Source organism: Watersipora subatra, chromosome 2 (genome assembly GCF_963576615.1).
Source record: "Watersipora subatra chromosome 2, tzWatSuba1.1, whole genome shotgun sequence".
Classification (NCBI taxonomy): Eukaryota; Metazoa; Bryozoa; class Gymnolaemata; order Cheilostomatida; family Watersiporidae; genus Watersipora; species Watersipora subatra.
Window position 1 is genome coordinate 35334938 of NC_088709.1, and position 25925 is coordinate 35360862.

At 36.2% G+C, this 25925-nt stretch overlaps 2 protein-coding genes across 4 annotated transcripts in view; one reads left to right on the forward strand and one right to left on the reverse strand.

Annotated features, from left to right (window-relative positions):
* The window catches only part of LOC137387452 (casein kinase I-like), a 73687-nt gene extending 60366 nt beyond the window's left edge, over nt 1–13321 (reverse strand). For 2 of the 3 annotated variants that reach the window (XM_068073881.1, XM_068073879.1), the window contains exon 1: nt 13149–13321. The gene's annotated coding sequence lies outside the window, so the exon portion shown is untranslated. The remainder of the gene's footprint in view (nt 1–13148) is intronic. The other variant, XM_068073880.1, reaches the window with a different exon arrangement.
* Nucleotides 13322–22113: 8792 nt separating this feature from the next.
* Nucleotides 22114–25476, forward strand: LOC137388163 (uncharacterized). The gene is made up of 2 exons (XM_068074667.1): nt 22114–22131; nt 25129–25476. The coding sequence occupies exons 1-2, from the start codon at nt 22114–22116 to the stop codon at nt 25474–25476; spliced, it is 366 nt and encodes a 121-aa protein (XP_067930768.1).
* The last annotated feature ends 449 nt before the right edge of the window (nt 25477–25925 follow it).

Sequence of the window (25925 nt, forward strand, 5' to 3'; positions counted from 1 at the left end):
TTATTATAGTTTTTACTATAAACTTTCAAGTCAGCATAGGTATATAACTACATCTAATTCGTTATCTATGGAATCTGAGACCGATACAAACGTTACAAAACGAAGGAAAAATGATTTCTATGTCAACAGAGTTGGATGTCGTAAATAAGAAGAAGGGACCCGTATTATCAACATTGTCAAGGAATATGATCGCAACCAATCAGCATTTGCAATTATTATTAAAACAAGAACTCCATTAAAGCAAGCACAAGAAAGAGCTTCCGACTGAACATTTGAATGAGCTAGGTCATGAACGCGATCAGCATTCAAAAGGAGCAACCATTTAGTAAAGGCGAGGATGTAGGAGATACAGAAAACCCCACATTCGCAGAAATATTTCAAGTGTTTAATTTACTGATGTGGACTGGTACATTAAAAAATTCCAATTCATTACGTTTTAAATTTATTTTCAAGTGTACAGAACCATAATTATCATTGATACGTTTTTGCCTCATCTCTGCTTTACTCGCTACATCTACCAGCTAAAGCCACGTTACTCCAAAGGTATGTACGTCCTGTATAGAAAATAAAAAAAAATTTTCTTTTCGGTAGCCATTAAATGGTCAAGTGTGCGAGAGACTGCTTTCTATAACTGCATCGCTCGGCCTTATTGATTTAGGTTGAAAAAGGTTTCAACCAGATAGGCTAAAGTTTATAGTGAAAGTGAAGATAAGAACTGCTGAAGGATAAAATTTCGTGATAAAAAGTTAATATTCAGTAAAATAGTTCAAAATACATACTAAAACTTAGTTTTAAGTGTAGGTTTAGCAAGCTAAACTTACTTGAAGTGAATCCAAAGTTTATTTTATGCGTACTTTTTGAAGGCAAAAACTCCTTACCGTACGTACTGCATTTGGTACACACATTATAATTTTGCGTTTTATTGCAGATCATAACCATTAAAATACACTAAATATAATACAGTTACTGTAGGTAACTATAATTACTAAAGTTAACATACTATTTTGTTGCTAATTGCCAATATGTACACATTTTTATAAAAAAAATTGACGATTTTTACCAGGGGGTGTTTGCATTGTATAATTACAATGGTCTCTATACCCCTACATACGATTTTTTCACCATACAATGCCAACTCTGGAACGAATTAACATCGTATCTCGAGGGTGCACTGTACAAGATGTTTGCAAAAATACTGATAACTTTTTATGAAGTTCAATAATCCTATATATGCAGTAGCTAATGTGAGGCTTTGCAGGGACACTTCTTCGCGTGATGAAGGTCTTAACCTAGTGCATCTCCTGATGTGAAATAAACAACATTTTACCCTAGGACACTTATATTTCGCTAGTATTTAGTTTCGTGAGTAGCATACAGACTAAAATTTCGCAGCAACTTAATTTCGCAGCTCTGATGAGTGCGAAAATATAGTGACGTGAAAATAAATGCAGCGGAAAAAAACATAATTAGATTGCTCAGGTTCAGTTCACTGATAAAAAAAATTCAACTTGCGACTAGTTTGTAATTGTGAACCGCAGGTAGAATGGTGTGGCCAAGGTCGATAAAGCAATTTGATCGCCTGCTGCCATTTGTTTCTTGGACTTTCAACAGGGCCGTACTCCCTGGGACGGCTGGCCAGCTGACTTTTTGGGAATTTTTCACGGCTAAGCACAGTCAAACTCGGATAAATCGCCCTCGGATAAAATGTAACATTTCATCTCAAACACAAGGTTAACTCGAACAGATTTGTTTGGTCAGTTCCAACGCAATGATAAATTGCTTCAGATAACTCGACCACAAAATCATTTATTCGAAGAGTTATTTGCCCAACAGCCATGGACACGGTTTTTATCGCTGTAGATTATCACTTCATTCCAAGCCATAGAGACAAACATCAACTTTTAGTAGCTCTTAAGCCTGGTTCCCATATCGATTGCTAGACTCCGGCGGTAACATGCGCAGCAAAACGCTTGCGACGCTAGGCTCGGCGGGATATGTTCACATAAAGCCACATCGTTAATAATATCGTAAACATAATTGCTTAATCAAATAAAGTGTTCGCTCGCCATGCCGTTCCTATAATGGTGACCTTTACCTATACAGTGAATTTCGGGATTGTTTTGCCTGCGGCCGTTTGCGAAATTTGAACAGCGCTAAACTATTGCGATGCCGCCAGCAACCACCGGCGGTCCTTGGCGCATGCGTTCCCATTTCATCGCTAATAGCCTGCGGTGTGTCGCCGGTGCTTTGCAACGTATATGGGAACGCGGCTTTAGGCGTCATTATTATCATCAGCAGCGGCAAAATATTCTTGTTAACGACTTTTATAAAGGTTTACAAAAGATCAAGTTTTACCAAACACCCGCTTGGCCATGTCCCATCAAAAGCGTAAAACCTTCCAATGAACTTAAAATAAAATCCGTAAGATTGGTCTTCGTTAAAAAGAAAAAGATGTATTTTTTCTGAGCGTTTTAACTGTGGTCAAGCTTTGCCTAGTTCAATTTAAAAACGTGTAGTCATTCACATCACCTAAAACAAAACAAATCTCAAAAAATAGAAAAATGTTGATACTTCCCGATAAAATTTTTTAAAACTTCACACGAGAGGCCCGCTTGAGGCCCTACATAAGATAAACCTGTTGGGGGCTTACACCGCCACCCCCCCCTCCACACCCTAGGTGTCCATAACTAGTCGCCTAACATTAGCCACCCCAACCTGCAACCAGTGAATACAGGCCTGAGTCTATCAATGAACAAAGCTATTTAATTTCGCGTATTCGCTCGTTCGTTATGCTAGTTTAGTTTCGCACATGAAATTTTCGCAAAAGGATGACTCCGCGAAAACGCGAAAGTTAGATGAGGCGAATACATAAGTGTCCTAGGGTATTAGCTGTTTCTTCCATTAGTGGGAGATTTTAAATTTAAAAATATTCTAACTAGGCTTGCTAGTTGCAGCATCAACAAACTTTGTCACTGAATATCCAATTCTTTAGTAAGAAGTACTGCGCCTGTGATAAATGCACTACTTTGCAGGTAAATTACCCCTATGCTAACAGGTGCTGATTCTGCATTCCAATTACAAAGCTTTGATGTTAACACAATGTTATTGGCACTCCTTAATCCGTCTGTAAACTAGCCGATAATCAGAGAGATTTGTTCAAAACTGGAGCAGTCTACTAGTCAATAGTTTAGCATTATCTGTTGATCAGAAACTTGTCAAACAATTGATTAAAGTTTAATTTGGTTTGGTTTTTAATGTAGTTAGATCGCCGTTTACCTTCATCGTTAAAGATGTAGTTGCGTCAAAAAATTCGATTTTATGAAATTAAGACTAATAAAAGGCTAAAACATCAGCTACAGTTTGTCATTTTTGTCTTTGTAGTCAAATCCTGTCCAGAGATATAAGCGTTTGAATGAGGCCATCTTTTAAAAAGCTCACATTACAGCGTGTGCTTCATTCGTGACGTAACTAGTGAGACATCAGAAAAGAGTTCACGAGCAATAAATATAAGGTCGCTTCATTAGCCAATTATCAGCACAGTTTTCATAAAGGTCATAATAAATGTTATCACTCGTAAAACGTGTTATCTGTGATCTCAAATTTAGGGATTTTACTCTATTATTAATTCCCATGGACATCGATATTTACTAAATTAATTAACATCATTACCTTAATGAATTATTCGATCGACACGTTTTATTGACAAACAACAGAATTGTAAAAAGTACTGTAAAGTTACTGCGAAGGTGACTCCGAGTTTTCTGGGCATCAGGTGGTTAAAGTGCTACGAAGGAAGATATGATAATGGAGGTAAATTTATCTTTTACTCTGAGTCTCCTATAGATATACTGTTGAGTTTACATTAAGATTATATTTCCCTGTCTGAGGTTATAAAGAAATTTCCTGCGCGTGCGAGATACGTATGTACAGTGAGTTCTTGACGGCTTCTTTTCAATCCATAGCATCTAGCAATACAACGGCTTAGATTGATGAATATACTAAAGGTAATATTTTTAGTACTCATTAATACATGTACTAATTAATAAAATTATAACTTTTTGCTATCACCAATCATCGTTTTATAAATTTTTATCGTTTAACCGAGCGATATTTGCTTCAAATTTTCTGTGGCAGTTTTATCTAGTAAATTAGATTTACGATTTGACTTTAGATGTTCACTTCTCACTTGTGGAAAGTGAAGAAAATCGATTGATCAATGCAAATCTTTAACTTCCAAAACCAAAGCTTCGAATCGTTGGCTTGGCGTACTTTTGCTTTTGTTAAACATTTGTTCATTTTTAAAATTACACTCGCAATCTATCTAACTCCCAATTTGAATGACAAGAATGAACATAGAATGACATATATTTATTGCATTGGTTTTACTGATTAGAGGATGTTTATGCCGTCCCACCAGCGGAAGCAGCTTTGTCAGTGTGGAAACTGCCATAAATGTGAAAGAGAGACTTGAATGTGTGCTGCATAAACCATGATGTTTTGTTTGGGTTTGCTGCAGTAGATCAATTTGTCTTATTGTATCAGCTGAAACTATGTGAGTGGCCACGACTTGATAGATATTTTTAATAAAAGCTTTATGACGAGATGAAAGTTTTTTTGCTGGTAAAAATTATATAATAAAATAATATTGTTGAAGATAATGCAAAACATGATTTGTAGAACATTGAATATATCATGGCCCCGTTGACACCTGTGCTGAAATCTTTTCTGATAGATGGATTTATGAAGTGCAATCAGAGCTGCATGGACAGGCACTTTTGCATAGCTCAGCCATTTGTTTAGTACTTGAATCAACTAATCAAATGTGACCAGTGAATTGAATTTTTTCCTACACATTGATACCAATGACTCGATAATGTTGACAGTCAACTATACAATGTACATGACTTTTAGGGATGTAGTTGGTTTCGCCACATATTCTTTTCAAAGACGCAGTTTACTTATTTTCCTTACAGTAGTAAGAAACTAGTTTTTGGTGTGGGCAATGATATACAGCCCCACACCCAGGATAGGCGACAGGCATAATGTGGGCGGGGCTTTTGGGAGGCTGTATGTCGTTATTGTGGGTAGCTACGGAACTGTGCCGATACAAAGACCTTATTCTACATAGTTTGCTCGAACACAATTACCGTAAACCGGTAGAATTGGTAGCCGGTACTAAGATGTTTACACAGCATTTAGAAGAAGCTAATATGACAAGTTTTTAATTTTCCTGGTGAATGACAGGAGTTATCTATACAATTAATGATACAACTATTCACGCTGTAAACGCCATAAGTTTGGCATCAGTGTGCTTTAATTTTTGTTCGCAAGTGAAAGACTGGGTAGCGTAGCCATTTTATCAATTTGCTACACACTGCAACCAAGTGCCCTCTCAAACTGTTGGCTACACACTGCAACCAAGTGCCCTCTCAAACTGTTTGCTAAACACTGCAACCATGTGCCCTCTCAAATTGTTTGCTACACACTGCAACCAAGTGCCCTCTCAAACTGTTTGCTACACACTGTAGCCATGTGCCCTCTCAAACTGTTGGCTACACACTGCAACCAAGCACCCTCTCAAACTGTTGGCTACACACTGCAACCATGTGCCCTCTCAAACTGTTGGCTACACACTGCAGCCAAGCTCCCTCTCAAACTGTTGGCTACACACTGCAACCAAGTGCCCTCTCAAACTGTTTGTTTAACAGCTTTAAAGCTTGGTACAAAATTTGACGGTGAAACTTATGGCTCGAAATTGCTGGCTATCCATAAAAAGGAATACAACGTTTTTAGTTAATAAATCAGGTTTGCACTAGCAAAATCTCCCATTTTTTAGCATGGAGAAGAGATATGAACACAGCTGGTGAATATTCAATGTGTCTACTATACACTCATACCTCAACATACTAATGTACTAACATAGGAGAAATGTAAACCATAACTGTCACATACAACTTTTATTGTATTTACTACGTAATTCAGACACTCTGATTCCGATTTTGTACTCAAAATAAGGATTGGCCCAATAACTTTCAGAGTAATGAAGGCTTTTTTACAGGGTTTTAATATCGGTCTCAAAAACAACATAATCGGCACAACAAGCTCCGCCCATAAATACATTATGTAACCTAGCTTTTTAGGAACGGACATTAGGGATGCTTAGACCGATTTAGAATGATAGAGATGGATGTCTTAAAACCCATTATTATCTAAATTCAGCCTTAAAAATAATCTGTCTTTTCTGAAAGGTAGATAAGCTATTTAACAATGCATATTTAAAAAATGAGCTCAAAAAGGCGCGAAAACAACGCTAGCTTGTGATAAAATCGCGCTTTTTTGTGCTCATTTTCTTTGCGTTCAACCTATTTAAACATCATGTGACAAGCTATGAGCAATTTTAAATAGTTCATATACCTTTCATAAAAGACTGATAATTTTACAGGCTCGATTTAGATACTGATAGGTTTTAAGATACCCATCTCTATTATTCTAAATTGGACTAAACATCCCTAACTTCGTCACATATTTATGTTCGGAGCCTGTTATGCAAATTGTGTTGTTTTCGAGACGGATATTAGAACATTTTAAAAAAGCCTTAATGACTTTGAAGATTAATGGACCAATCTTTATTTTGAGTACAAAACCGGAATCAGCGTGTCTGATTTACCTAGAAAATACGATAAAGTTGTACGTGACAGTTATGGTTTAAGATTTATACGATAATTCAGAGCAAATTTTTCCTTTCAGATATGAGAGAAATTGGAGATACACGCGTACAGGTTCTCAACGCGACTGCCAGGTGGCCAAGTATGCAAGAGACCGCAAAAGAGAAGAGCATCGCTCGCTCTTTCTCGTCGAATTAGTTTGGAAAGGTTTTAAAGAGGCCGGCTAAAGGTGAATGTGAATCAAAAAGCGAGACAAAAAGAGCCAAGTCAAAAAATAATCTATATTACTAGAAATTCCACTGTCATACAGCCCACGACCAAAGTAATATTGGGAAAAAGAAAGGGTACTGATGGTTGAGAAATGCAATATTAGCAGTCAAATAGGATAACTGCAATGGTAGCTGTAATGTACTGGGTGTGGGTTAGAGTTGCCAGAATTTTGGTATCAGAATCGGTATCGGTGCCGATATGAGTGTCAAGTATCTGAATCGGTATCGGCCGATCTTTTCTTAAAAAATCTGAACCTGCCGATACTTTTTACAGATCAACCATTTAGCAGAAAACTGTATTTTAACCTGCTATACTAATAAAAATTCATCAGCTGTAAGCTTCTTACTTTTACTTAATGAATTTCAGGCCTGCCACACAATTTATTTCATGTCTATAGCCTGATCAACACAGCGAAGGAAACTTTTTAGCCAGAACGTAAACAAAAAGTGTGGTATTTCCCAATTACAGCGATAGGTTTTATTGCAAGCAATCACGAACAAGATAAAAATGGGAAACAAGAACACAGTGTAATATTTCTATTTACTAGCATTACGAAAGTAATTTAAACAGTCGACGCATAAAGTTATCTATCTTGATCCTGACCATACAATGAATCGTTTGTATTGTACAAAAACGGTAACCCCAGTGGCGTATCGGTATGTAGCCTGTCCTCCAACATCTGTTGCAAGGGAATCCCCTTTCAGGACGCTTGGCTACATTGATAATGATGGAAGAAAAGAGACGTCTTACTGAGATAATTGAATCACTAACGGTTTTTAAAGGAAACATTGATTTGCTATAAACTTGTACAGGCACAGCAGTTCATCTAACAATAGAAGAGGGACTTCGTTATCACAGATAGAACTGTACCACTAACAGTAATTACCTTTATTTACAAATTACAAGAAACATGGACTGTTTTGTTACTACATGCACAGTATGTCAGTATGTGAATATGTATATATTTTTTTCCATAAATGCAAACAAATAAATACAATAATATTCATGTTTTCTTTGCATTATGTTTGTATTTGCATAATAAAATGAGCTACTATCTATGCAACACAAAAGATCTGAATCGGTATCTGAACCGGATTATTTTTCAATTAAGATCGGTATATCGGATCGGTATCTGAATCGGCTGGTGAATTTAGAATCGGGGCATCTCTAGTGTGGGTGTTATTATATACAACAAATAGCAATAATGAAAGGAAAATATTATATGTTTATATCTCTCCTCCTGCAAAAAGAGAAATGCAATATTGGCCAATATTAGAAGTAAAATGCACTGATATTATTAGAATAACCAATATAATTAATATAGTAATAATAGCTAACCAATGCACAATCTTGTTTATATTTCAAAACGTCATAGCTAACAATATCACGAAGTTGCGATATTTATATAGATTTTTAGAAAAGCTGTTTTACGTAGTCATTGTTCTGTAGTCATCTAAACTTATAATTAATTATGTAATAATCTCATAAGAACCGTTAGAAAAAATATCATCGAATATCCCTTTACTTACACTGCGTTAGATTTTTAGAAAATCTGTACTACGTAGTCATTGTTCTGTAGTCATCCAAACTTATAATTAATTATTGTAATAATCTCATAAGAACCGTTAAAAATATCATCGTCATCTCCTTTACTTATACTGCGTTGGACATCAGTTACCGTAGAATACGAAAGTACTCAAATGTGTCGGCAAATGAAATTGAAAATGAAAAAATTGAAATCAGCAAGAATGAAACGATTTCTGTACTCCTACGTTAATTACAGAAACCTTCGGCAATTCGACAATGCTATAGACTGGTGAAAAGTGCACGTTTTTTTTTGTGAATTGCGCAAGACTTTATCGTTCTATTCTCTGTTGCTCGGCGTTTCAATTTCCGGTCTTAACTTTTATTAAACCAAGCTTTTCAAGCGTTTTGTCGCGATTTTCGTCCAAATTAATCTGTATATTTGTGTATAATCCGATCAGATGGGTTAGTTTTAGGAATTTGCGGTAACCTTTCAAAGGCTTGGTAACATATTTAAATAGGTTTATATGCGTTTTGTATCATTATTATACTTAAACGACTTTACTGAAAAATAGTTAAATTTGTTGATAGGATTTCGTTACAAGGGTTTGGTGACGCCGTTAACGGATAATTTTTCGGGAGTTGTGTACACATGTACATTTATCATAAATCTCCCAATCAATCGCTTCACTCTTGTTTGGTCGTGGGAAAACAAAATTAGAATTAAGTTCAATGTAAGAATAAAGCTTATTTTAAGTGCATGCTTAGTAAGCTAGATTAACTTAAGTTTTTGTTAGAATCACAAGTGTAGCGTACCGAACATGTTGGCGTCAAGTCTCTCTCACACCGCCCTTAGCCGCTGCCACCTGTCTTGAGATAAGAACTCCATACAGTACTGTACATAGTAATGTTACATTCTATTCCAGATCATCACATATAGATAAGCATTTGTTACTATTTGAGAGTAGTTTGTGAATTAGTACAATTAAAAACACGTTTTTCCATCGTAATATCCTTTTTTTAGGTGTTTTTTTCTAAAAAATAGGAATGGATTAATTTGTATTTAGTTACTTTATATGGAAAAAAATTAGAGATACGAAAGATACGCTTTGAAATACAAAACAATTGTCATATGATCTCTGTCCTGGCATGCACTAAGCTTGTATGTCAAGGTATGACTGTATATAAGCGTTTAGGAAGTATTATATTGGTAGTAGGGAACAAGCATCCTCAAAAACGCTTAAATACTCTATTGTAGATCTGAAACTGCTTTTAACAAATTAAATAATAAAAAATGTGATTAGAGTACAATGTATAAAATTTTCATCTCACATCTTTGTAAATGCTGATTAGCAATGCAACTCCTAGCTTACACTTTACAGACGAAATACCAAAACAATAACTACTAGAAATGATCCTTCACAATACTTAAACCCATGAATAATAAAAAAGCTTGGAAGTGACATTGATAAAAACCTTTATATTATATCAAAAAGTCCTTAGTGAACATAGGACAATTTTGTTATACTCAAACGCCGTCAAACAGTTTTTAATACTTTGTACATTGATCTAAGAAAATTGGGTCAGCAAAATATATTCATGTATTTCAAATATATATACAATGTCTCAACTGCAACAAACGCCAAAATTTGACTTCATATGCGAATGACGATTATAAACTAAAAACAAAATGTATCTAATGTTGTGCTCTATCACTACAAAAATACACAAAATTTGCAGGAATTAACTGCAATTTATGCATTCATCATTGTGATAATTTTAGATTTTCAACAATTAATGCAAGATCTAATGATTTCAATTGAAGCATATGTTAATTATTGTAAAACATAGAATATCTATTAACAGACAAATATCTTGCAATATGCCAAATGAAACCATCAAACTAGATGACAAGTTTACTTTAGTATTTGTTCTCTTTTTCCACAACCTCCATTTACGATGAATTCACTAGGAATGATGCACAAATCAAATATAGTAATAATCAGTTAATACTTAAAATCAGTGATCTCAATACAATAACATATATCTGTTGCAAAAAGCTCTTAAAATCTTCAAGGCAACTAGAAAAACAGTCTAATTCATGATGTGATTACCTACTAACAGTGGATTGGCATCCCTTACTCTGAGCAATTTTAGCTATTAGATGTAGTCAAGACATATCTACACGTAATAACCTACTTGGAATTTCTAAATTTTCTATCTTCCCATCAAGAGCGCATCAGTACAACTAAGGGATAGTCATTTAATGAGAATAACCGCTACTAGTTGTAGTGATTATTTTATATTTAACACGCATAAAAGATGAGTCTGAGTCTGCAAGACTAACGATGCCTACCTAATAACTGTTCTCATGGTCTTGAGTGAATTAGAATGAGTAGAGATTGCTACGCTCACTTTTTAACCGCACCTCGCTTTTTTACCTACGCTCACTAGAATTCGCTTTCTATCTCTCACAGCTCGATAATTGCTGTAGGCCCTATACAAACAGAGCATTAGCATTTATACTATTTTTTTCTGTGATTTGAGAGACAATACCAAACCAAAATCCCAAACCGTAGCTAATGTACTCAAGTTCTGGAGGACCCTTGCCTGTTTGACAATGTAATAAAACTGTTTGGTACCTATTTAAAATGAGTTTACAGTCAAAAGTAACCTACATATACATAATTCTGTTTAATATAACAAAATCTTTGTGGATCTTTTTGTAGTGGTTCTAACCCTACTCTATGGTAGCTTAAAGGTTGATTTGCAACAAAATTCACATTACAGTTATTTGGTATCGAAAGATTCACCATGTCTTACTCTGTTGTGATGTAGGTGCAAAATATGTGGAAATACGATTAAAAGCCCTTAAAAGCTCAAAAACGAACAGTTAATCGCTGCCATCACGAAAACGCCGTGGTTTGGAATCCCTTTATTTCCACCATGTACTCAACTGGCCTATAAAAGGCTAAAAATAAAACATTTCATAGCACTAGTTTATGCCAAACATTTCGGGTTTTACCAGAGAGCCCTTGTCAAATGTAGATGCTCGCTACTTTACAGTTTTGCTTCAGTTTGGTTTAATCATCTAGTCGTAACCTGATCATGTGACCCATACTTCCGGCCAAATAGCGTGGACAATTTCTGCAGCATTTTTCAACTATCACAGATGACCAACAGGCTCCTCATGTTTATCAGAGGTCGATATGCACTCCTTCGAGGTAAGGTTATAAAATTTAACGAATTTTTACGGTAGGTTTTGAGATAACAGTGCTCAAAGTGACAGCATTACAGTAAGGACAATAGACATGGTTTTATTGAATACGTGAAGTGTATTTGTGAAAACATTTCGACGAATGAGGTTGCATAAAAGTGTAAACAGAAGCCATCGTGTTCAACTACTTCCCATTTGAGCAGTTTTGGAAAGGAATTCCAACCTACGGCGTTTTCGTGATGGCTGCGATTAACTGTTCGTTTGTGACTTTTAAGAGCTTGTAATCACATTTCCACATATTTTACACCTACGACACAGCAGAGTAAGACATGGTGAATCTTTTGATACCAAATAACTGTACTGTGAAATTTGTTGCAAGTCAACCTTTAAAAATTGTTAAATTAATTGCGCTTGGCCATTCCCTGTCTGATCAATTTGAACAATTTACATTAAAAATAGACAGTTGGGTAGTCTTTGGTTATGTTCGTAAGCAGTGTAATTTTTAGTCTCTCTGTCAGCTTTCATAAGGCTTGTTGATACATGATATGTGATCTATACAAGTATAACCTTTAATGACATTTTCTGAAGTTGAGGTGCCAAGGTTGCTACTATATATGCATATAGTCGAATATGTAAACTGTAGGACAATTGCAAAATTATCAGGCACAAATGTATCTGTGGCATGCACAGTTTTCTATCTGGCATATTAGTATTCATTCATAAAAGGGTATAAAAATGAATATACAATGCTTTTCATTATCATTGAGCCAAACATGTGCAACGATGTAATTGGGTTATTCCGGACTACAATATGATACTGTAACCTAACCAAAAATCTTTTCAATTGGTCTATTTGAATGACAAGCAACTAGTTGTCTCAACGCTTAGGTAAAACATTTTTCAAAACCATTGGGCATCTACGGTGTTATATGCGAGTAATTTCATGATGGCCTTATAGAGTACAAACACGAGTAAGCAACAGCGTACCTCGGTTCGCTGTGATTTTCTTTGTCATTTGGCAATAAATTTTTATCTGTTTACACTTGAAAACAACGAAATCCCGCACTGGACAGCAATAGTTAATTAAACGTACGTAATGTAGGTTGTACTCAAAAGCTATTGTATACATGTATCATTAAAATTTACTGACAATAAATATTCTCATAATGTATCACCAATGTACTCACCTATAAAGATGTGCTTAAACCTAAATATCTAACTGAATATTGCAAGTTAGTTGGAAACCTAATTTTGCAAAAAAGGCTGCCATTCTCAACGTTCGACATCGATCACGCAGAAATGTTGTTCAATTGTAATCAACATTGGTGATATCGAAGATAGGAACTGTTTAGCTGGATTGTTATTCGTTATGGTTTATTTACAATGGTTCTTTCCTACAAACATGGAAAACAGATAAAATTTAAACGCCCCTCCGTAAAATCTTCTGAAACGTTACTGTTACACATACATACTTGTCAGATGGAAATGCCAAAAACTTCTTGTGAGAAAAAGTCAAAAGTTGATATCCTAATGTGACTTTTAAAGCAGACAGTGACTTCAATTTGCTAGCGATATCGAGCACGACAATAGTAATTGATAGATCACCAATTCCGTTTTACCAACGACTTTCCGAAGCTGCTCTCCTAATATTTGTAAAACTGAAAAAAGAATAGTGAGTGTACCGATGTCTAGAACTCGACAGCACGCAGATCTATGACGTTGAAATAACATAATTTTAAAACTTTTTCCTCATTCACTACGTCAATTTGGATTTACAGTCATCCCGCTTTAAACTTCGGACTATTTCAGCCACTCCTTTTGCTACCTTCAAACATTTATTCGGCGTTATGGAGCGGTGCAATCAAAATCGCTACACTCAAGTCCGTCGATGAAAGGCGACCGCGATAATTAGCGGTAATGCAATTCCAAATTTGATTTATGTAAAATTAATACCACCGAAGGTTTATTACTAGCAAAAACAAGTACCAAACAAACTCACGTTACCATATAAAGCTCTATTGAAAATTGAGGTATTGAATTATAAATACGATTTATACACAAACTAAATCACTGTTTTTCTAGCCTTGTTGCCCCATTTTTGTATACCACAAAGTTCGTCAAGATGGTCTGATTTGTTTATATATAGCACAAGCATTATATCTATGATTAGTTAAGTTTACACCAGGCTAAAAGCGAACTTTTGTTTATCTGACAGCGTGAATGATTTTGCATTGACATTTTTCTACTTTAATAATGGCTTCATCTAAACACAAACTTGATGCTTATGCTGATGCTCAATCATTTTTTGATGATTTTATACAAATAGTTCAGTCAATACAGATAGGAGTCAAATATACATGGAAGCCAGTCCAAGCTGGTATTCACTTATCTACACACTCCGGACTCAACATTTGTGATGACATGCTTGACAGCATGGAGTTCTTACTCACCTCCAGGTTGACACAAGACCGTCGAGAACCTTTTCAACCCAGTAAAATGTAGAAGTCCTATGTCAACAGCTAGATAATTAAAATATGCTCTAAAACTGATCACTGTGGTAGAGTATCTCAAACCGACCAAAACTTCTATGAAGAAGATCAACGAGAGTACTTCGGAGATTTATTGCCATCTACCTTAGAAGTACCAACTGCAGAGCCTCAGCTCATAGATATAGTTCTAGCTTCACATCAGGAGATCAGCACAGCTGAAAAAGTCACTATATTACCTAGTTGGCTATCGTCTACAGAATTTGCTAAAGTTGAAGCAAGTATGTGAAGGTTGTTGCACCAGCCTATCTTACACATCTCGTGTTCCGCGCTGTAGGAAAGGTTTTCAGCAATAAAAAAAAACTTTACACTACAGCTTAGCTCATTTGACTCGTTTATGCGAAATCATTACTTTTATCATAACATAACTATGAAGGATTTTCTATGTAGTATAATAAGCTTTTCTAGTATTGAATTTTTATTATGGAAGATTGTTCAATTTTTATGTTGTACTACATACTTTTTGCACTTTTAGTTACATTCATTGTCCGTAATAAATTTGTGGTTGACCACTAATTTACATAAAACGAGCCTGTTTATAATTTTTATAACTACTAAGAACAAAAAAATTGGCAATTGATGGTGTTATAAATATAATTATTATTGTAAATACATTAAATTGTTTGTTTGGAGACCTAAAGTTGTAAAATTGCAAGTAAACACATTTTAGCTATGACATTCTAGCACATATAATAGGAGTTATTTACTATGAAGTAGCAAAAAACTTGTAATATGGAGTTGTCACCTTTATAACTGCAGTAACGTAACTTCCAAAACTAGGTAATCTGGTTATAGATCATTTCATTGTGGAATTTATGATTTTAGCACTGGGTATTTGTTTTCTTGATATGGGCTATCAGGAATTAGCCAATAAGGGAATTTGGAAAGGCTGACATTCCTATGACCCAATATCTAGAAGTGCTGTTTACTACTATTTAACTAGCGGCATCCCGTGTCTAGTTAACTTATTGACTGAAGATGCAGGCGAACTTTGGTTCAAAAGAAAGAGACATTGCTGCCAACTTTGGAGACCTAACCAAATCTGGATGCGCGCAGCATTAGCCAAATGAGTTGTAGCCATAAATTAGAAAGATCGGACTTTCTATTTATGGCAGCGAGGTGACATCTGTATTGACATCTGTACCTTTATACTATAGTATGTGACATCATCTGTATTGATGTGACATACTCATACGCATTGAACTCAAACTCCCCTTCGCAAGTACGGAAATCCGACCGGTGCCATGTAGAGTTAGCATTTGAGTAAATTTCATTAAGTCCAATGTGAGAAAGGAATCTAGTTTCAGATTTAACAGTTATGGAAGATCACGAATACACTGCTACATCAAAGGGACAGACTACTGAGATTACTACTAATAATTTATATAAGAGACAGAAGGATGTAAGTGCACAGTGCTATTGCTATTCCATGAATTGTAAAAACAGCAAGAATGGACTTTCAAAGGAAAGGGCATGACATTTCACAAGTGATTCACTTCTACCACTAGTTCTATTACTATTGCTAAAGTTTACGGCTACTACTAGTTAGTACTGCTACTAGTTAGTTCCACTACACTAATCACTGGGTGAGTGAGAGTCGATCAGTGTTTGACTGTACGAGTTGAGTGTACGAGTTGACTGTACGAGTTGACTGTATGAGTTGACTGTGCGAGTTGACTGTACGAGTTGACTGTACGAGTTGACTGTACGAGTTGACTGTACGAGTTGACTGTACGAGTTGACTGTACGAGTTGACTGTATGTTGTCGACGATTAGATAAGTTTATAAGCTAGCGAATGAACTTTTTCCTCCTTCAAAACAAAGGTTTTTTATTATTTAAATTTGAAATGTTCAATATAGTAATATTTAGAAACTACAAACCATTGCGTTATTTCTAAATGAATTTTTGAAAAAAATGTTTGTAGTGCCTATAATATTATTTATTGTTGTACCTGGATATAGCTAGCAGTAAGGAGGTAAGAGTAATAATACTATTGCTATTACTACTGTTGCTAACTACTACAGTTTCATTTTAATTCAAACAAAGTAACTGAGAACTCGCGTTGTTTACAATGGTATCGCAACTGCAGAAGAGTGAATAAGCCTGATCTTTGGGCACTTGTCTGCAACGAGCATTTCAATGATCAATGTTTTGACAGAACAGTTCAAAATATTCATCTGAAACCAAATGCTGTGCCTACACTGTTTACACTGTTCAGTCATTTAAGGGTTTATTTTTCAATTTTGAATGGTGCTTCTCAAAGATTTAATTCAAAACAATAATTAGTGTCAAGCACAGTGCTGCTAGGTTGTTCAACTTGAAGTAAATATATCTAAAAAAAATTAGAAACCTCAAACAGCACGCAAAACAGCGACAGCTGCCACAGCAAATGGTTATGAATATGTCTGCAGCTTAGCAAAAGATGTTGATGTGAATCTCTCTATTAATGCATCTGTGGCAATGGTTAGTACTTCTTTGCAGTATTTCTGCAATTTGTTTGTTGTCATTTCTACTGAAATAATCTCGTGGGTGCAATCCAATTTTGATCCACCCTTGATAAAGAAACTTCCATTAAGCGTTATGCCTAAGATGTGTGTGAATGACTTCCAGTGAAAATTGCCACATTTTCATTTTAAATAGCGATATGGTAGCATTTTGACCTATTTTATTTTGGCTTATTTTATTAGCTGTATTGTTGTATCTTAAGGGTACTATGTTTATGTGAATAAGACATTCATTTTTGTTGATTTTATGTAATTTTTATAATTGATGCTTTTGTTTAGGCGGTTGGAACAATAATCCTACTGTTACTCAGTTTAAGGCTACCTTTCGCAAACTTATCAGCAAATGTGGTGCAGAATCAGGACCTGGTAAGACGGGTAATTTTACTGCTCAAAACGAAATTTTTATCATACAGGCTACTCCAGAAGTTGATCAGTTTGTGGAGCCCACAATGATTTCAGGTGTCAAATTTCTGTTATAGGTAACTGTAAAGTCTATATAGCTGGCTACATTGTGCAAAAGTTAACTAAAGTGCTGTCACGTGACATTTGCCGTCAGTCGCTTTTTACCACTGAGTCAAGTATCCAGTACCGACATCTCTATACACTACTCAAGCTACAAAACAATGGAGGATTGGTGCGTTCATCAGACAGTGTCATCAGGATCCTGCTAGCTGCAGATCGACGCTTTAATATTAATGCAAAGCCAGATTCACTCCAATGTGCGGTGTATGTTATCGGTAGCAGCAGATGGCATATCCAACCACTGCTTCATTGATGAAAAACCTTATTCAGTTGTTTTATGATCTCCGACAGCATCATTATGTTAAAATCGTACATCCAAACTGCAAGGTGTATCTTTGCGGCATAAAATACTAAAGCAGTACTTTTTAAAGGCCAGTAACAATGTAATCACTGTAATAATCATCTGTAGCTGTTGTTGTACTGCTATTTCTAATCTGATTTAGTTCTAAGAAACTCTGATGCACCTTGGCTCAATATTCAGTGGTATACAAATCTCCTTTCACATAGTTTCTGTAATGTCTATGTATAGGTTTAATCATCTGATTACACTAATTCCTGCATTTCCTTGTTTGCATTATTTTGATTGCCTCTATTACAACTATTTTTAATTTTCGTTTAGTAGTTGTTGTAGTTTATTCCATTGTTTACAGATACTGTATTATGCATATCATAGCTATTATCACTTAAATCTTGAAAAAAGTTTCTGTTTTGGCAGCATATGTGTTGTTTTTATCAAAATATTTCATGTGCTAAGTTTCTCAGTTATGGTGTATGCATATATAATCTGTAATATAATGGAATTGTTATTATTTGCCTGACTATACTGTTTGCAGGGTTTATGCATATGTAAAATAGCCTACAACAGTTTTTATGAATAATATGGTCCACTAAAACCTATTTTACATCCACCTATCATTTATTATATTCTACTCCATATGTTATAAATAAGTTTTCTTCTACCAGGGCACTCTAAACGTTGTGTAGGAGGAGTTTTTATTAACATCCAAGCGGAAAAAACCATGCAACATATACGTTTCTATCACTTTTCACTGTTGGTTTACATATGGAACTAGTACACAATTAGCTCTCCAATATGGCGCTTGCATTACGTATCGCTGTCAATGTAAAAGTCATGTGATTGCCATTTCATGGGTTTGAAATTCAATGCCCATAGATGTACCTATGAGTATGTCACATCAATTGTCAGCTCCATTCATGTAACAACACCAATGAAATTGACATGGCAGAATTAGTGAAGCTGCCGATATGGTTATCCAATAGTGTTAAATGGACTTGTCAGCTCACAATTGAGATAATTTTAATCTAGAAGTTACAGGATAGTCCAGTGGATGTGACATGCACTAAGGTGAATATCGTTTTACGAATCTAGCTGTAATGGTGGGGACCCAAAACGGATTAACAATTTTCTCCTAGCAATAAAACTTGATGTATTTGATACAACCATTGAATAGCTCACACAAAAATAGACTTAAAAGATATGCATTAAAATTGGAAAAAATCCTAATTGTGTTCGGGTCAGCCATTTGACTATGACCAGTCTTGTCTGTACTCACTAGTGACTATGACTAGTCTCATCTATACTCAATAGTTACTGAGGATTTGGCCTGCCCTGATCTTCATGCTCTGCTGTTACACTCTCCTCCAGTGAAGGCTCTGGAGGAAAGTGTAACAGCCGGGAGGCAAGAGCAGCTGTGATTAGAGCCGGCGCTTCCTGGCTCTAGATGATCCGAGCGAGTTTGGCTGTACAGCAGCAACTTGGGCTCTCAGTTGGCTTGGGCTCTCAGTTGGCATGGGCTCCAGTGTTGCTCTGCTGATTGATCCAGGATCGATCGACTCGTCACAGCTGACTGGGCTGTCAGCTCTCTAGGGCGCAGTCAGCTACAGCCAGTGTAGGAGTATGTGGCATCATTGCCAAGTCAGTCAGCCAGCCTTTAGCCCAAAGGAATGGCTTCCAGTAGGTTTGGTCGACCAGGTAAACCAGGCACTCGCATTCAGCGATTGTGTGTGCCCTCCGGCGTGACATGACTTGGTCACCTGACACAAGTTAATTCCGGCAGGGGCGCAAGTAAATGACGAAGTGCTGAATAACGTGTTCTCAGTTCTTGCGAGCGCTGGTAGTGACTCGACACAGGTCACAGGTGCTGGGTCTTGGAAATGATTCGCTCACCTTGTCACATGTGTCGCCACTGATATAGCGCTCAGCAGAAATTATGCCCTTTTTCGGTTCGATAAGAAACTTCTCTAGTCTGCTACACAGCTTCCTCGGTGGTTTATGAGCAAGTACACCTGACCAAACAGGCTTGGTCTCAAATATACAAAAGATCCAAGGCAGCTCAGCCAATTCAGCCCTTTCTACCTCTTCCACCCAGTCAAGGCGCTTGTGGATCTCTAAAGGCTTTTCTGTTGGTACTGAAGAGCTGCTCGGCATTGTCTTAAAAAGAGTGGGTGCGAGCAAGTATCAATTGATCTGTGGCGGCTAAAGTGTCGACCAGGTGTGACGCAACCTGAGCATTTCTGTGTGGAACAGATTTGACCAGGGAGGCAGCCATGCCAAACACTCTTCTTCTCGGTTGCTGGGGCTCTAGTTGTTTTATCTGAAATGGCCGGGCCCGATATCTAAAGGCAACAAGCCCGCCAAGGGCTCGTCTTCTTCTCCCTTTTCGATGGAGTTGATCAAGTTCAGCATAACAAGAGCGGCCTCACTTGATTTATCCATTTTGACAATAGAGCAGAAAATTCGATCAGTAGTGGTGGCTGTAGTAGAAAAGTTGCTGTGTCTCTGAGAGAGAACTGGGTCGCTGTGGGACGCAGAAGCTAATAGCTCAGACTCGATATTCCCCCCAACTCTCTTCTTCTCAGCCTTTGTATTCTTAGCCTTCTGATCCTTTGGATTGGCTGCGACTACCGTTAGCCACCCCCATTTTGCATATCAGCCAGGTCACTGATTGACCTGAGCCTGCCTGGGATTATGCCAACCGGCTCTAGGTGCCTTTTGCTCTGGGCTAAAAGGCCAGGGAAGGGATTGCGGAAAACTCCCCGAACATCGCACTTTTCTTTTTCTAGCTGTCTTCGGAGTCCTTCAGCCAGGTCGAGCTCCCCACCGAGTTCAAAGTTAGTAGAGGTTCCTGCCTCTGTGTTGCTAGCTCTAGCTCAGCTTTGCACTTGGTCTGAGCCTCCTGCCTCTCTGTTCTGACCTCCTTCATGTCGGGTTTTCTTCAAGGCTCTATGATGGTAGGCACCCTTTCGAGCTCCTTTGGGTAAGCATAGAAAAGGTTTTAGCGGCTCTAACTCTGTACCGAAGACTGCTCCTGACGCTCTATCAGTCAAGTGTGATTTGGCCACGCTCTCATGACCTGGTATGGTTTTGCCTGTAACTTGGGGTTGTTTTCCTCTTGTTTGCGGGCCAAAGGCCCAGTCTCTTGGCACATATAGCAGGAGTTGCTCTTGGTCTTCCTGGTGGATGGCTACCTGTTGCTCTATCAGAGTTGCTTGTACCTCCTCTGGCCTTCTCAGCATTTTCAACACGTACTCGTGCAAGAGTTGGGCCTTGAAGAATGGCGAGCTGAATTCTAGCTAGTCAGGTAGCCACAACTCCATGCAATAGCCCATGCAATGGTTCCATCGTAGACACCCTATCTTTGGCATTACTGATAGACTTGATAATCAAATGTCTAGGTATTGTTGTCTAATTTCACCTTTTTTCCACTTTTCTTTAGACGTCTGCTTAACAACTACAAACTATTAACACCAACCAATCACTGCATAGCCACACTAAATTTCTGCTACCTGTTTAAGACATAATTATTATGCTTCAATGGTGACTGTTAGCGAAGTTGCCCTAGCATCAGTTGGCACACAGTATAGACTGTGCTTGTGCATGGTCAAACCACAAACAAGAGAGCTCAAACCTTGCATAGCCCTTAACCAAATTTCTGTGCCCACTTTTAAAACTAGCACGTGCGGTACATATTCTTGTGTACAAATATTAAACTAGCAGACACTCTACATGTTGCTGGGCACGCTTGTGAAACTACAGACACTATACACGCTCTGTGTACACTTGTGGAACTACAGACACTATACACGCTCCGTGTACAGTTGTGGAACTACAGACACTATACACGCTCTATGTACACTTGTGAAACTACAGACACAATACACGCTCCATGTACACTTGTGAAGCTACAGACACTATACATGCTCCGTGTACACTTGTGAAACTACAGACACTATACACACTCCGTGTACACTTGTGAAGCTACAGACACTATACATCCTCCGTGTACACTTGTGAAACTACAGACACTATACACGCTCCGTGTATACTTGTGAAGCTACAGACACTATACACACTCTGTGAACACTTTTGAAACTACAGACACTATACATGCTCCGTGTACACTTGTGAAACTACAGACACTATACACACTCCGTGTACACTTGTGAAGCTACAGACACTATACATCCTCCGTGTACACTTGTGAAACTACAGACACTATACACGCTCCGTGTATACTTGTGAAGCTACAGACACTATACACACTCTGTGAACATTTTTGAAACTACAGACACTATACATGCTCGGTGTATAGCTTTAAATGTCAATCAATACTTTGTTGAAGTAGCTCCCAGCGTAAAAGGAATTGTGATCATTGAGCTGTAAAGTCATGGCCGCCATATTTTTAGTGTAATTGAATCGTTACACATATAGTAAGACTGAACATGAGTTAACGCCTTGATACCTTCAGTTGGCAGCTCATACTGTGGCTCAGTGAACTGCTATGCCAGATGCAGAAACTGCTTAGGTGGCGCCATGCATATTTTGACCAGCTACTCCGTAACAATGCTACTGCTCAGCTATGTAACTTTGCCCTTTCTCACGCCTGTTGATCTTAGCTTCTTGATTAAATTACACAAATAGGTTTATCTACAGATTGGCCTGTTTAGCTAGGTAAATATTACATGCTCTAGCAATTGTGTTGCTTTAAAATAGTATTCCACAAATTAGTTGTCATTCTGAAGATTCTGTTCTTCTGAAAACCTTCGCACAGAAACTCTTGTCTTTGGATTTATAAATCAGATTGTGAGATAAAATTGCAAAATGCACAACAATTAAAAATTCCATTTTATAAGCATTATGTACATAGTTTGAAAATTTAGCTATTTTTGAAACCTAAATAATTACAAATAATAAATTTAAGTTTGTGTTTTTTGTTTCAACTATTCAATAGCTTCTTACAAATGTCAGACGCTTTTAAAGGTTGACTTGCAACAAAATTCACTTTAAAGTTATTTGGTAGCAAAATATTTATTATGTCTTACTCTGTTGTGTTGTAGGTGCAAAATATGTGGAAATGTGATTACAAGTTATTAAAAGCTCAAAAACGAACAGTTAATCACCGCCATCACGAGACCGCCGTAGATTAGAATCTCTTTCCAAAACGGCTCAAATATAACATAGTTGTACAAGATGGCTGCTGTTTACACTTTCATGCAACCTTATTCGTCAAAATATTTTTACAAATATACTTCACACATTCAATAAAACCATGTCTAATGTTCTTACGCATCTATTTCATCATCATTGTAATGCTGTCATTTTGAGGACTGATATCTCAATACCTACCGTAAAAATTCTTTTAATTATTTAACCTTATCTCGGAGGAGTGCATATCATCCTTTGATAAACACGACAAGCTTGTTGGTCATCTGTGATATAATCGGAAAATGCTGCGGATATTATTTGTGCTGTTTCACAGGAAGTATGGGTCACATGATCAGACTGCAACTAAACGATTAGACCAAGCCGAAACAAAACTGTAGACTAGCGAGCGTCTATATTTGGTAAGGGCTCTTCGGTAAAACCCGAAGTGGTTGTCATAAACTAGTGCTACTAGAAGTTTTATACTGAGCCTTTTATCAGCCTTTCAATTTATATGAGAACATCCCGTGACAAAACAATAACCAAATGTAATGACTACGTCAGAGAATGATTTCAATCTACGGCGGTTTGGTGATGGCGGTGATTAACTGTTCGTTTTTTGTAGCTTTTAAGAGCTTGCAATCACATTTCCACATATTTTGCAGCTACAACACAGCAAAGTAAGGCATGGTGAATCTTTTGATACCAAATAATTGTAATGTGAATTATGTTACAAGTCAACCTTTAAACATTGAATTTTACTATTAATTGATAGTTGGGTTATTAATAGTTGATAGTTGGGTTATTAATAGTTGATAGTTGGGTTATTAATAGTTGATAGTTGGGCTATTAATAGATGATAGTTGGGTTATTAATAGTTGATAGTTGGGTTATTAATAGTTGATAGTTGGGTTATTAATAGATGATAGTTGGGTTATTAATAGATGATAGTTGGGTTATTAATAGTTGATAGTTGGGTTATTAATAGTCGATAGTTGAGGTATTAATAGTTGATAGTTGAGTTATTAATAATCGATAGTTGGGTTATTAATAGTTGATAGTTGAGTTATTAATAGTCGATAGTTGGGTTATTAATACTTGATAGTTGGGTTATTAATAATTGATAGTTGGGTTATTAATAGTTGATAGTTGGGTTATTAATAGTTGATAGTTGAGTTACTAATAATCGATAGTTGAGTTATTAATAGTTGATAGTTGGGTTATTAATAGTTGATAGTTGAGTTACTAATAATCGATAGTTGAGTTATTAATAGTTGATAGTTGGGTTATTAATAGTTAGTAGTTGGGTTAGCAAGTCTTAAACACGAGTAGGATTTAACTTGCCAATTGTTTGTATTCACGCTATATAAATGGACACTATATATAGGCTACATACATTATATATTATATACATGCATATGTACATTATGTATACATTATATAATTATATACACTATGCATTTTATATACATGCATTATATATACATACATTATTAATATGTACATTATTTATACATACATCATGTATACATACAGTATATACATACATTATTTACACGCATATAGGTACATTATGTATACATATATTATATATACCTGCATTATATATACATACGCTATTAATATGTACGTTATATATACATACATTATATATACGTACATTATATTTATACATACATCATATATACATACGCCACATATACAAACATTACTAATATGTACACCATATATACATACATTACATATACATACATTATATATATGTATTCTATATATTTGCACATTATATATACATAAGTTATATATACATTGATTGTATATATATACATACATTTTACACGTGTAAATAAAATTAGAAGACAATTATTTACTCCTTTTGAGCTTGCCCAGATTGCTCCCTGTATAATGTTTTGTAAAACTATACTTCATAATAACAAAATGCCGTTTCATAACAGTTTGACCTCAATTCTTACTCAAAGTGCAAACCGTTACAAACGCAAACTTTGTTTTTGGTCCAGCGTAAACATAAATTGTAGAAGCAAGAAACCAAGCTAAGTCTGAGCGCTAAAAAGAAGCAAGAAACCAAGCTAAGTCTGAGCGCTAAAAAGAACCACTAAGAAAAAATTTTAATACATTGGAGTTATTTATGTTTATTGACTTAAAAAGGGCCTATTCATGCTTTCTACAGTGTAATCTTAGCTTTAACTCAAGTGGTAACGGTTTATAACCTTCCGGTAAAAGTTTAAAACTTTCCTTTTCAACCAAACATTTCGCTTCTGTCATCAAGGCAGGTTTTACCGTGTACCTTGTTTTAACCTTATTTCTAACACATCAAGTCCATCTGTGTGTTACAAATATGACATATGAAAAAAGTTTCTATTGTTGAAATTAAATTATTGCCAATAAAGTACCATAAGTTTCATAAATAATTATGAGAGACAGTCTAAGAGACAGTCTAAGTCTAAGAGACAGTCTAAGTCTAAGAGACAGTCTAAGTCTAAGAGACAGTCTAAGTCTAAGAGACAGTCTAAGTCTAAGAGACAGTCTAAGTCTAAGAGACAGTCTAAGTCTAAGAGACAGTCTAAGTCTAAGAGACAGTCTAAGTCTAAGAGACAGTCTAAGTCTAAGAGACAGTCTAAGTCTAAGAGACAGTCTAAGTCTAAGAGACAGTCTAAGTCTAAGAGACAGTCTAAGTCTAAGAGACAGTCTAAGTCTAAGAGACAGTCTAAGTCTAAGAGAGTGTCAGAAGTTAAACACTTCAACCTCCAATCTATTTGGCAATAATGTTTTTTTTTAATTTAATTAATTTATTTAATTGCTTGATACTCTAGCATAGATATTGATACTCTAGATCTGGAATCACTCTTTTAAAGCAGGCAACTTATGATAGACTTGAGAGGTGTGTTGATTTCTTTATTTTGTAGCTCGATATTCCTACATGTATATTTCACTGGGCACATAACAGTAACATAACAGTAAAGCCTTCTTATTGAATAAAAGTTTTTAAAATAAATTTCTTTTTGTCCTCATTTCACAAGGTTATAATAACATGTAAATGTGACAATAAATATTGACATTCGCTTTCATTCGTATGTTATATCATGTTTGTCAGCATAAACAGCAGCATAATATGAATCGGCAGCACTCGCGACTTACTGCAGAGATGGATCATCATTACCTCGCCAATTCTGACCGTAATCATATTTTCGATTCAAGTTATTGCTGGCTTAGCG